The sequence below is a fragment of the Patagioenas fasciata genome, chromosome 1 (assembly GCF_037038585.1).
Source record: "Patagioenas fasciata isolate bPatFas1 chromosome 1, bPatFas1.hap1, whole genome shotgun sequence".
Classification (NCBI taxonomy): domain Eukaryota; kingdom Metazoa; phylum Chordata; class Aves; order Columbiformes; family Columbidae; genus Patagioenas; species Patagioenas fasciata.
The window spans coordinates 207,941,462-207,955,065 of NC_092520.1; the positions used below are offsets into that span (position 1 = coordinate 207,941,462).

Genomic DNA, 13,604 nt, shown 5'->3' on the forward strand with positions numbered 1-13,604 from the left:
ATTTAAAGTAAATGCTGTCCTGACTTGAGTAGCTACTTATTGCTGTTCTCTGAGCATTTTTTCCCAGTAGCACAAGGGTGTGTGCAATAAAGACAGCAGTTTTTACTATGAGATCTGTGATAGGTTCTGCCACAGAAAACAATCTGAGGAAACCTTGGTGTAAACCCAGTTCGTTCTTTTCTCCTCTCCAGGGCATCTGTGACCAGGAGGACTTTTGGGCATAGTGGCATCGCTGTGCACACGTGGTACGCCTGTCCAGCTCTAATAAAGTCTATCTGGGCTATGGCCATTAGTCAGCATCAGTTCTACCTGGACAGAAAGCAAAGCAAGGTAAGCATGTTGGAGGTGGGAAGTGCCTGTTGCGGTGGGTGAGTCAGTTCTTCTCACCCCCCACGGTCCCAGCAAGGTCGAGTCCAGATGGTGGCTCTTTTCCTGTCCTCCCTTTCTACTTGAGGTCAATAAAAAGGCAAATTGACTGTACATATCTGCTGGCTTTGGCGAGACTGAGGGAATTTGTATTGAATTCATGTCTATGGGAGTGAGGATTGGGGGAAAGGTTGTACTGAACGGTGGCCAAATTGGAAGAGCCGAAGTTTACAGGCAGATAAGGTCGTGTCCCTGTCTGGATGGTTTCCACATGTCTTCTGGTTCTTGAACTCTGTCGTAAAGTTAGGACAGCTTCCAATAACTGAGTTCAAAGTAGCTTCACACTGTACACCTGTTTCTGAATCCTTCTTGCTGTCCCTTGCTTTTTACTATCATATTTTCCTAGAAATGAGGGATAGGGATATTATTTCTGTCTCCACATGGAATCTCACAACAGATGAAGGGGGGCAGGATGCTGACAGCCTAGCCCTACAAGAAGCTCTCTAGATCTGGTGCTGCACAAAAGGCCGCTCAATATACAAAAGAAACCACCTTGAAACCAAAGGACTGTGTTCTCTCACTCTAATTCCTTTCATCAACAGTCATTTTAGGCATACCCAGAGCAGCAGGAGATCACTTTGATCACTTTGAGATCGCTTTGAGACTTCTCATGCAGATGCCCCTCTCCCTGCGAGCATGCTGGTGTAAAATTTTATGGAGTTTGTATTGAGTGGGTACCTTCTTACACAGCCTGCATTGCCCCCCAGGTCTGGTGAGATGGCAGGAATGGGCAGGGTGATATTCCTCCAAATAGCTGAAACGACATCCTGCTGCTGCTGAAAGCACTGTCCGTGTTTTCAGGCAGAGGCTGAAGAAGCCCTGGCTTATCAGATCCCTTCATGAACCATTTCAGCCCACTAAACTGGTGGAAAAAAATTGTTTTTCCTGTTTTTCTTTGCTACATTCTTTTTCTGCCAGTTCAATAAATTGAATTGGCTTGCGGAAGTTATGTGAAGGGCCACCAGTGTGCTATTAGTCCAGTTCACTCTAAACCCTCCTGACATTGCTGTCCCCACTGTGATCTCTGTGACTTTATTGTAAGTGGGTAGGACTTTTGGACAGAGCACATGGTTAAAGCCACTTTGGCCTTGTCCCATCTAATGCAAAAAAACATGATTAATCATAGTTGCTGTGAGCTGTGTTGAATTCAGGGGCATAACTAATTTCTCAGCCCTGCCTAAGTGCCAGCTGTGAATATGGACAAAATTGCATGCTCACCTGATACCAGGTGATGCATTCCTGTCCCCCTGCTCTGCTCAGCAACAGCAGGACAATGCATAGCCCTCTCTGTTTTGCTCTCAACAAAACCAACTCACCAAACAAACAGAAGTTTGTGGTTTTTTTGCTTTTAGCCAGATGGATTTGCTGATCTAGCTGTAAGGTATTTAGGTCACAAGCAACCAACAAACAAAAGGAGATTCCCCCCCTCCTCCTGTTTCTTTGGTAAGAAACCGAGTCTCTTAAATGCCCAGGACTTCCCTTCAGTGCCTTCTTTTGTTGTTGGCAGATTGTGTTTCAATCTGATCTCCCCTCTCTCACACTCCTGCGGACAGCACCACCCACCAGCCCTCGTCCGTCAACCTGTCACGTCTGTGACCACGTCAGTGTGCTTTGTCACAATAATCCCGGTGGTCATGCTGAGGCTTTGAAGTTAAGGCATACAAATATTTTTGTCCCTTTCTCTTAAGTGAGCTGGTGTCTTAGTCTGTTGTCCTTGTCTTTGACGTGACACTGTCAAGATTGATAGATTCATCAGTTTTAATTGGTCTGTTCAATTCACCATGCTGGTCACTTCAGGACACTGTAGTCATGTGCGCTTTGCTTTTGAAAACAAGTAAAACATACTCCAGAGTAGGGCGATGTGAAATGCCTTTGTTTCAGCTCTCAAGGATGTAGACAAACATTTATTTGAGTTTCGGGACTCATGGGTTCGCATCCCCTTAAATCTCAGTCCCCACTTCAGTTGAATCCTCATCTTCAAAGCAAAACTTAGATATTCCCCCCTTTCATGTTCAAATTGGGCATTTCATATTTTGACAAAAGAAAGAAAAATAAAAACAAGCTTAAATGAAACAGACTGCTAGAGATCGCTGTGACTGATGACACTAGAGTGGTGTTGATAAAATGGCAGGAGATGTGACATAGTGATAAAGCAAGCTTGAACTCCTTCCTCCTCACATAACTGGGCACCAGTTGCATCTGAACCTTCTGCACAGCTCTGCTGGAAGAAGTCCCTTCACTTGATTTTAAAAAGAAATAAAATCAGCTTTGTCTGGATTTTGGCCCTTTTGTAAAGAAGTAAGGTCCCAGCCTTCTTTGCAGCCTCAGTCCGTGTTGAACTCTTGCCAGCTCGCCAAGTTCCCAGCGTCTCACTCCCCGCTGATCTGTCTCTCTCTCCCTGCAATCGAAGCGTAACGTGGAGACTGAAAATGTTCCCAGCTTTCCGAGTGAACATGTCAGTGTGCGGAACTCCTGTCAGCTTCCCTTTTTTTCAGGAGACAGATGCAGCAGGACTTGAAGGCACGTCTTTGCTCTGTTGACTGCACCGAGTCAATCAAGCACTTGTCCTAGAAGCCTCGAGAAATCCTTCTTAGTGGGAATTTCCAACAGCATGTTCCTCCAAGCATGAGGCTTTTTGGCTGAATGAACCGGAAGAAAATAGGCCAGGGATTTCTAAAAAATCACCTGCAGCAAAGCCCTATCACTACAAGCAAGAGGGATAAATACATCCCTCATGTCCATCTACTTTTACATTTCACTGATGGATTTTTCTTCACCCTCTGACCCTGTCAGAACAGCACTGGGGATCAGTTTGGCCCCATGCTTCGAAATGACTCATGAATGAGCCAGTCTTCCTCCATGTAAATGAGACTTGGCAGCTCTGCGCTAAGTGCTTTAAAATTTTTGAGCCTGGAGGGATGGAGGGCCCGAGGGAGCGCTAATGGGGTGTAATCTAGCTCTCCACTATTGTGCTGTCAGTACCAAGTCTAGGCCAGGCCTTGTGCTGGCTGCTGCTCAGTGGCCTGTATGAAATTAGTTGTTGGTCTGATTCCTGCTGCTGATGAGCGGCTGTCCAGAGCACGAGACCACCCGACGCTGATTGGCATTGCTGGAGGCAGCAGGGCTTGAGCAGCATGGCAAATTAACCCCATTCCTATCAGGAGGTGCTTCATCCCAGCTGTTTAGAGCAAGGCACCATTAGCACAACTGCGGTCGGATCTAAAACCTTCACCCGATGCCTTTAGCAGGTTTGGATTGCACCCTCTGTGGAGGAAGATCACTTTGCCCTTCTGATCCCCTATCTGCTCTCTTCTGGTTTGTTTTTCCTCTCTCCTGGCTCCAGGGATGCCAGGCTTCGGTCTTACGGTATTTTTTCATCTGTAGGGCGTGCTTCCAGCTGCTGCTGGCTGGGTGTGCTGGCCAGGACCGCAGCCTCCAGCCGCATTGCCTTCACTCAGCCTTTTGGTTGGTGCCTAGTCAAACAGGTAGGGCCAGAGCATGCTCTAATTTGCAGTCTCAACATGAGCGGAAATAAACTACAGGGCTTCTCGCTCTAACTGTCCCACAAATACAGGAAAACCGCTGCCTCGTAGAACGGGAGCGCAGGATCTGTCTGTGCAGACTTGGGGTTTGCACCTCTCCTAGACATCTGCTACGAGGGCTCAGTATATTGGGTTAGGCAGATACTGCGTTTGGCTGTTCCTGGGGTATATATACCTTGTATATACATAGCCTTATGTATATGTGGGGTCATACAACATGTTTGCACCTGCAGGGGATAAATCACCAGATAGCACATTGCAGCAAGACAGCAGTTCGTGTTCAGGCTCCTTGTCAAAACTCAAGTAGCAAGATCATTAGATAAAAGCAGGGACCTTCCTCTTCACCCAGAACTAACCTTCCAGAGCTATTTGGAGAACATAATCTTTCAAAAACCTTGTTTCGGACCAGAAACCTCAGAAATCCAAGAAGATAAAAGAGTGCTCTCCATCTACCAGGGCTGAGTTTGCAGAGGAGCTCCTAGAAATGAGGGGTGTCTGACTGGTTGTAGCATTAGTTTAAGAGAATCAGTACTGATTGCCTGATTTTCTCTGACATCTTGGCAGGTAGTTCAGCCTCTGCACTCAAATAAGTGAGTGCACACACCCTGTTCTTGGGGTTATTGTGGAAATAATCTTGTGAGGCATTTGAGTACCTCTGAATGGTAATGACAGAGGCTATAAAGACCCAAGGATATTAAATTATCATAATACTTCTGAGAGTTTATTCAGTATGAGGCTCTCCCAGTGCTGTCTTCATTCTAAGTCTTAAATTAATCTTTAAAGTATAGTGTGCAACAGGGAGACATTTTACTTCCATTTTTATTTCATTGATGTGCAAACAGGCAAGGGATCGCTAAGATTTAACCTTAAGTGTCTTTCCCAGAGCTCCACAGCAAATCAGTAACAGAGCTAAGAGTGAAGCTCAGTGTGGTGAGCATTCAGCCATCAGTTCAGCCTTAGTTCTTGTTAAAATGATTTCTGCTTCCCGAGGATGTGAAATAACACTGAAAATCCCATCATGGCAAGCGTTCCTTCTGGTTTCATCTCATGTTAGTTCTGGTGGGAAAGGGTCACACCCTGGATGTCAATCAGCTTCTGATTTGTGAGCACTGTAATGATGTGTTCACCCCCTGAACTGTACAACAAGGGCTGGGAGTCTCTTCTGGCCTTGAGGAGGTGCAGAGGTGAATGCTCAGGTGAACTGGGGCTTCACCATCTTCTTGAACAAAAGTCTTTATGCGGCTGGAGAGCCTCGGCACAGTGTCCCAACAACCGCCTGGGTTCTGGGAGATAGAAATTGCAGGCGTTGGCCCTGTGAGTCTGGGCTAATTGAAGCTCAGCAGCACAGGACTTGTGACAATTTGGGTGATGAGCTGAGCTCCAAACTCCCTCTGTCCGTGACTGAGGAGCCTAGATGGGGGTCAGCAAGCAAGAAGCTGTTTCCAGGTCAGAGATCAAATAGCAGCCATCGTTGTGTGCCATGTTACAGACAGTGAGCTTCTTGGTTGTCAGGCTTCTCCTTGTTAGCATGGCTTGTTACCTGAGGCAAATTCAACAACCAGTACATAAAGTAGATTTTAGAGTATAAGCATTAGTTCAGAAGAGGCAGGAGGAAATTTTCCATGTGGACAGATTATTCCACAATGGCTTAATGAAAAGTTTCCTTATATATTTTTTTTTTCTGAAGTGCTTGGAGATAACCCAATCAGAAATGAAAGAGAGGACTCAGAAGGCTTTGGGGTTGTTCTGATCTGGCAGTTCCTATTTCAAGGTGATCTTAAGGCTGTACTGGTCACAAAAAGGAGAAAGGATGACATCTTAGGAAGTCAACTCTCTCCCTCTTAAGATAAGAGGAAGACTAGATGATCATTGGATGTCTGTTCCAATGGAAATATACTATTCTATTCTATTCTATTCTATTCTATTCTATTCTATTCTATTCTATTCTATTCTATTCTATTCTATTCTATTCTATGCCATTCCATTCCATTCCATTCCATTCCATTCCATTCCATTCCATATGTTCACTTTCCCTGGAGATGCCTTGGTTGTTGACATTTGGTGGCATACAATGAGTGACTCCTTGCTCTAGTGTGGCCAGTTACTGAGCTGGGGTTGGCTGTTGTTTCATACTGGAATAACATTAATGCTTTGAAGAGATCCCTCACAGTAGGGGTATTGTATGCAGCTTGTTAGTCTGGACCATAACCTGAACATGTTTCCCTACCAGTATTTTCTTCTACCTTCTCATGACAGCCCATTTAAGCCATGTCCTCACTGTGCCTTGGTCCAGAGCTCCCTGCAGATTTGGAAAGGCTCCTCCTGGCTTCCTGTAGATGCTAGAGATAGTCTTTAGCCTTTGGGCTTTGCAGTTTATTATGCTGGTATTTCTGAAGGTTTCTTATTGTATGTGGTAACACAGTGACTCCATACATTGTTTAAGAGGGAAAAATGTGCATGGCAAAGCAGAGAAGATAGTAAACACCAGGAAGCAATGCCAGAATTGTACCCATTTAGGAATGTAAAAAGTGCAGCAGTGAATGCTGTGTTAGATTGCTTATTCTTGTAAAACAATCCCAGTTTGCTGTGGAGGCTTGTTCCCTGCCACAACAAAAGGACTTTTTCCTTCTGTGAGCTTTAAAGAAGCACTAGATCATTAATGACTCCTGTGTCCATGTCCAGTCCAAGATCCATGCTGCAAGAAGCCTGAGTGAGATTGCGATTGACCTGACTGAAACTGGAACGCTCAAGACCTCAAAGCTGGCCAACATGGGGAGTAAAGGCAAAATTATCAGCGGCAGCAGCGGGAGTCTTCTGTCATCAGGTAGGTCCTTTATCCTGTAACTGGAGAGAATTTGGTGGGAAGGGCCATGGCCGTGGCATAATGGGGAGCAGCCAGAAACTGCACTGCAGAAATGAAAGTCACTTCCCTTTAGCCTTTCTGTCCGTCCAGGTGTCAGTCTGTCTCTCAGCACGTTGCCCCACAAACAACACAGGCAGCAGCTTCCCCCTCTCTTGTTACCACTGCTCATTTCCTCTTTGGCCCTAGGATGTCATCTCCAGCCTCTCACTTTCCAGCTGAGACCTGGTCTCTCTTCACAGTTTCTGCCATCATCAGCCCTGGGCACCCAGCTCATCCCTAGGCAGATGTGTTTGTGAAGGAGCCCCCAGGCAGCAGTGATCATAGAATCATTTTGGTTCGAAGACACCCTTAAGATCATCAAATCCAACCATTAACCTAAATCTAGCCTTAGACTATATCCTTGAGCACCGCATCTATATGTCTTTTAAATGCCTCCAGGGATGGTGACTCCACCACTTCCCTGGGCAGCCTGTTCCAATGCTTCACAACCCTCTCCATGAGGAAATGTTTCCTAATATCCAATCTAAACCTCGCAGGCACAACTTCAGGCTATTTCCTCTCGTCCTATCACTTGTTACTTGGGAGAAGAGACCAACACCCTCCATGCTCCAACCTCCTTTCAGGCAGTTGCAGAGAGTGAGACGGTTTCCCCTCAGCCTCCTGTTCTCCAGGCTGAACCCCCCAGGTCCATCAGCCACTCCAGACCCCTCACTGGCATCCACACCCCTCATCAGCCTCACCAGTGATGAAGCAGTCAACCAGTGCAGCTCACTGGGGAAACTAAGGCTGGGAATTAGTGATGTTCTTCAGCAGTGTTGAGGCAGGGTTGCTTCTTCACAGAATGTACATCTGCCTTCACTCTCTGTTACTGGAATTTACCTGATGTCCTAATCTCAAAAGAACTATTCCCTAGCACTCTCCACTGTACTAGTGTGGGGACCTATAGGTTTCTTTCTGTGGCTTAGAGCACCTTCCTGTTATGAGGAAGACATAATCTGTGAAAAAAAAAACTGAGAGAAATTGGAATGCTGGAGCGCTAGAGCACCAGAAGAGAAGGACCAGGGAAGAGGAGTCAGGAACTTGTCTGTATTTCTTTGAAGCTCTTCTGCCGGTGTGAACGTGGCAAGCTGTGTGTAAAACAGTACTAAATGTCACTGCAGGAGCAAAGCAAGGATTGATAGTTTGCAAAGAGCTTGAAGGTGCTCCGGTGGGAAGCTCATCAGGAGGTCAAAGTTGCTGGCATCACTAGAATTACCAGTTCCAGTCAATTAAATGCCCTCTGTTAAATGTCACGTCAAGTTATCAAAATCCATTGTTTTGAGATGTGTAACACCAGAGAATAACCTTCTAATGTTTCACAAGGGAGGAGTCCATCTAAGAACACACATGCTTTAAAACTGAACCTACACTGGTGGAGTAGATCAGCTTTGCATTACTGCATCCTTCAAGTCTCTTAAAAGCCACCCTCACCTACCTGGAAGATGTCCAGCAAGGGGTTAAAATGTGAAATACTCACAGAGCTCCAGAGCAGCCTCCTGTGCAATTCCTTGCCTTGCCTGCAAACAGAGATGCCTTTCTGCTCCTTAGGTCTTCCTGACAAAGTAAACAATCCAGGTCTGTGCCTCCTATCGCTTAGGGAGTTGCAGTAGCCGAGCAGCTTGCAGACTGGTGTCAGGTTGTTGGAGCTCTTTGTTTGTTTGGCATTTTTTCCAGCTCTCCTGCTGGAAAGTAAATAAAATGAAGTACCCCTAGGAAGTTCTTAAGGTCTTTCCAAGATCTCAGCCTCCTGGGCACCGTTCCCAAATTTGTGAGAGCTACTTGGTAGTAATCCTGTTTTTACGTTAATATGCTGACTTATTGCCTTCCTGGAAAAAAACATGGGTGTCTGCTTCTGCCCTCACACTGGGAGAGCAGCAACCGGGTGAAAGCCAGCAGAAAATCAGGCCCAGAAAAACTTCTGTAGGGCCAGCATCTTTCAGGGTGATGTGGACAGGAATCCCAAGCTGGGAGCTGCCCATGCTTTTATTTCTGTGGATTTTTGCTCCCTGCTGAAATCCCTTCTGCCTGAGCGTGGTGTTTGCAGACTCAGCCAAATTGCACTAGTGACTAGAGCCATGCAAACTTCATTGACCAGGTGAGTCTTTTCTTTAGGTGGGGCAGGTGGATCAGTCTACCTGGACACCTAGGTAGGACTGGCTGAACTTCTGTTTTGGTTGAGGTGCTGCTGGTGGGCCAGGCGAGCGTGGCTCCCTCCAGGTCCCTGTGTTCGGCACTGTCTTTAGGTCCTACCAGCCATGAGAACAGGGCTCTTCCCAAAACATTAAGGAGACCCGTGGGGTTTGCTGCTACTGTTTGCCTTCAAGCAGCTACAGGCAGCTGCAAGGAATTATAGAGAGAAGAAATCTGGCAGAGGACAGAGAGCAGAGCATTGGAGATCCTGCATTGCTTCCACACAGTCACCCAGACCCCTCTGCTCCAAGAGCCCCTTCTCTCCAGCCCAGCTAGCAGAGGTGACCCAGCCCTGTCCCGCTGGATGGGAGGGGACATTTGCTGCCTGTCCCACTGGGCACAGCCACCAGCTCCATCCCAGCGTTTGTGTTTCCTCCCATTGTGCCGAAGATTATCGGCACACAGTCACAACAATGATGGGTTATCGGGGCACAGCCTGTGTGCTGGAGAGAATAAGTGCAAATGATTAAGTGGCCACAGTAGATTTCCAGGCTATAAATACCCCGAGTGACTCGATATCATAAGGACAAAATTGAATCTCTGTTTGTCTCCACTTCCCTACTGTTCTCTGTCCTTTTTTCTTGGAAATTGCTTGTAGCCGTTTCCTCTCTTCATCTCACTCCTCCTCACTGTCAGCGCCACGAGGAGCACACCAAAGCTGGCATGTCTCCCCTGGGTTTGCAGCAAGACTGCAAGGAAATATTTGTTGTTGTTTCCAGCTGTCACAGTGTCTGGCCAAGATCCTGCTCTGCAGCATGAGGCAGTGGCTGCCCCACATCACATACAGTCTCAAGACACAGCAGAGGGGGAGATGGAGTCTCATACTGGGGCAGGGACTTCCACATGGTCACAGCAATTCAGGGCCAAAGCCTAAGTTCCTCCTTGTTTCCCAGGCCCTCGATCTCAGTCTGGGTCTGCTGCACAGTTGTAAGTTTGATACCTGATGCTCCGAAGTCCATTTTTGCCAAGCTCATTCTTTAACGTTCGTCCTCATTTGGGCTCTGAAGGGGATCCCCAAAACACTGGGCTGCTGGGATTAAGCTGAGGGATCTTCTGCTCTCGATCTCTGGGCCATCCCCAGACAACTGGGGCAAGATTTGTCCGTGTATAAAAGCTCTGCTTTCACACCGCTGTGAACCCTAATCTAAGCCAGCAGAGATAATTATAAGAACAAAGTCAAGTTAGATCTAAGGCAGATTTTTCCCTTGGAGCGGTCTGTGCCCTGTAAGTTCTGCAGGTCTCCTGGCTAGCGAGGAGCCCCATTATTGCTGGGTCACTGTTGGACTGAACCCCAAACCACCTTCTTCATCTCAGTGGGAGAAACCACAGAGGAGCACCTCTGCTTTAGCCCTGCAGACATGTTCGAGGAGCCCCATTCCATCCAACGCTGGATGTTTCCTGTGCAGGAGCCTGTTTACATTTGAAAATGCCACGGCAGAGCCCGGCCAGCCGGTTCCCCAGCCCCCACCACCCCATCCGGCAGGGCTGTCTCCCAGCTGGACCGCCCCGTCGGGTGTCAGAGCAGATAAACAGCACCCAAACGGCCTCCGGCATGGCCCGTGAGCACAGGGCCTCATGAAAACGAGTTGCCCACCAGACATCTGAGCGCATCCTGCGCGGAGCAGCTCCAGCTGGGCTCCCGCGCGCTGCAGAGGATATCCTATTTGTCTGGCAGAGACGAGAGATAGCGGCTGTCTGGGGTTTTGGCTGTTGTACGCTGATATCCTGGCGTGGTGAGTCAGCCTGAGCTCTGGCACGGAGCAAGCGTGGGGGGACATCCCCTCCCTGCCACGGGGACCTCAACCAAATGCCAGCGAGCTGGAATCAGCAGCCGGATGTAGCGTGAAAAGTTTGCCATATTTAGATGTGTTTTTCCTGGAGCAGGAGACTCATAAAATGAGAAAGAATTGCCTGGATGCTCTTGCCTCCCAGCTGCTCAACTGCCTTGTTGCATCTCCTTTCTCCTCACAAATGCTAGCACCAAGCCTTGGCTCTATGTGCTGTTCAGCATCCCGTTCATCTTTCTCATTTATCCCTTTTCCAAGCTGGCTCCACTCCACTGAAATAGGTGGAGCAAATGGAACAAACAGTGAGTCACTGATAGGGCTTTCGTCTTCACAACAGTGCCACACATTGCTGGTCTCATCTCTTTGACAAACTCTAAAACAAAGCTTGTGTTGGAGCTGACAACTGGTTGCCAGGGGCCCCTGCAGATCTGCGCAGGCACAGCACATCGCTGTGGTCACATCCTTTCTGGGTGCGAGTCACTTGCTCCGTGTCCCTATCAACATCAACAACACAGTTTGAAATCACCAGTGTTGGAAGGATCAGAAACAAGCCTCTTGGCACTGGTGAAGAAGCTCAGCCATGAATTCTGCAGGAGGAGTGAGTTGGCCAGGGAGGACCACATTCTGCCTGCATTTCACACTTCACGTTCTCCTGAATGTCAGTGGATGCAGAAATTGCTCGGAGAGACCAAGTGTGAAGAAGCTGAGTAGCGTATCCACACCCTAATAGGATATTAAGTGTGTGTTTAGGTCATCAAGAGCTGTGTCCCATCTTGTATACTAGAGAGGAAAGGACATGTACATGCCTCGGCTTTGAAATTAAACTAATAGCATCCTCTCTAAAAACAAGCCCCAACTCAGCAGGTTCCCAGTGCCCACTAAAGAGATGGCCCTGTGCTTGCTGCCTGGTGTGTTTTCACAACCCTTTTTCTTTTAGGGACATGAAATGGTTCTGCAGAAGCATATGTTAGAATGCAGAGTTTGGTAAATCTTTGCGCAGCAAATGGGAAGGTGGCTGAATAATCATTTTCACAGAAAGGTTAAAAAACTATACAGGGAAATTATATATTTCAGCAATATTTCTCCTGTTTACCGCATTAGGAATTAGCCCTAACTGTGGGAGATAAAATACCCGAGAAAGCCTCCCAGTGAACTATTTCTGTTGCAGCAGGAATCTCTCATGTTAGGACTGATCTTTCAGGATGGATTTTTCTCTGTTGATGATCCCCTTTGGAAGGCACTAGGCAGCCATGACTCAGTGAGCATCATATTTAATAAGGCAGATTTAAGGTAGTATCTGCTTGATTGGTTTGGTTTGTGCTGGTCTTTGGTTATTTCTTTCGTTGTTTTTATGGTCTTTTGATCTGTTCAGACATTTTTGGGTCAATTGCCGCTGGGTTTAGAAGTTGATCTGTGGCCACAGCCTTGCTTGAGGCTGGATTAATACATATTTATAAATAAAGAGCCTCTAATGGAAGCTGTGGGCACCCCAGCAATACAAAGCACTGTTCTCTGCTCCCTTACAAGCATCTCACACGGGTGTGATTTCTCTTGACCAAGTTTCCATTTGCTTTTACCTGTGAGAACAAGCAGAGAATCCAACACATAAAAATTTAATAATACACCCCAAAATAGTTCAGCTTTTAAATAAAAATAACATTTTTTAAAAAGGCAGGTAGAACAGAATGGTTTCTGAAGGATAAACTTCAGGAAGCTCTGAAGAAATACGTAAGTCCTACAGTATGCTCAAAGAGTCATCAAAGTCAGGTGTGGTCAAGCTAAAAAATCTCAGCTTTGCAAGAACTGAGTGGCCTGTCCCCTGGCCTTTAACCCTTGCTGCACTGGAAGAGTTTGTGATACACACTTGGAAAAGGTTAGTTTGAACTGGTTCGTTAGTGCCAAGGAGTGACTGACTTTGGTTTCAGCAATAATCCCATTGTTTAAGTCAGAATTCGACAATGTGCTTCAAGATCTGCCCCGATTCAGTTGCTTTCTGGGAGGGGTGACAAAAATGGCAAAACGTGCGCTGAGTGGATGCTGCCACCGACTGCGTCGGGGTTGAGCCCAGCGTGGTTCTCACACAGGGTGAGCACAGCTGGAGCAAACACCGTGAATCGTCTGTACTTGATTTGGGTCCGTCCCAGCTCCGCCAGAAGCTGCTCATTTCCCTCTTGTCGGCACACCCCGAATCAGCTCAGGCGCCTGGCGGGGGCTGAGGCTCTTCATACGCTTTTAAATGTTTCAGCATCTATGTAGCTGCTGTGGCAACCCGTGGTGCAAAAAACTAATCACTTTTAAAAATAAATCTGAGGCTGATGTGGAGGTGGGGAGCAGGGAGAGGAAGGAAAGGGGAAGAGCAGTTGAAAGAAAAACGTAGGTCATTAAAGTTGTCCTAAAAGAGGGGAAAAAAAGGTAGAAACATCTGCTGGAATCATTAGCAACTTTTTAGCAGGACTCAGCAGTTTGTGGGCAATTCAGTGAAGAAATTCAGCAGATCAGCTTTTGTTAGTAACTGCTCACCAGGGTTACTATTAAGAATTACTAAATGCTGGAGAGAGCTTTCCCTGCCAGTGCAAACACCAGCCCCCTCTAGAAGGTCCTGTCGAGTTCTTGCAGCGCAGATGTGTTTGCAGAATTGAGTTTTGTTGCCCTGTGAAAGCAAACCCAAATTAAATTAGGATGACTACAGCAGCTAAATGAGAATGACTACAGCAGCTAAACAAACACCTTACCATGAAGTTGTCCTTCTTTGCCTGA

The 13,604-nt window shown here is 46.9% G+C and overlaps 1 protein-coding gene across 9 annotated transcripts in view; it reads left to right on the top strand.

Annotated features, from left to right (window-relative positions):
- Positions 1-13,604, top strand: part of FRMD4A (FERM domain containing 4A) — a 388,388-nt gene that overhangs the window by 351,886 nt on the left and 22,898 nt on the right. For all 9 annotated transcript variants that reach the window (XM_065829459.2, XM_065829460.1, XM_065829457.2 and 6 more), the window contains exons 13-14: positions 192-330; positions 6,651-6,792. In XM_065829459.2, the coding sequence (XP_065685531.1) occupies positions 192-330; positions 6,651-6,792 (281 nt within the window). The remainder of the gene's footprint in view (positions 1-191; positions 331-6,650; positions 6,793-13,604) is intronic.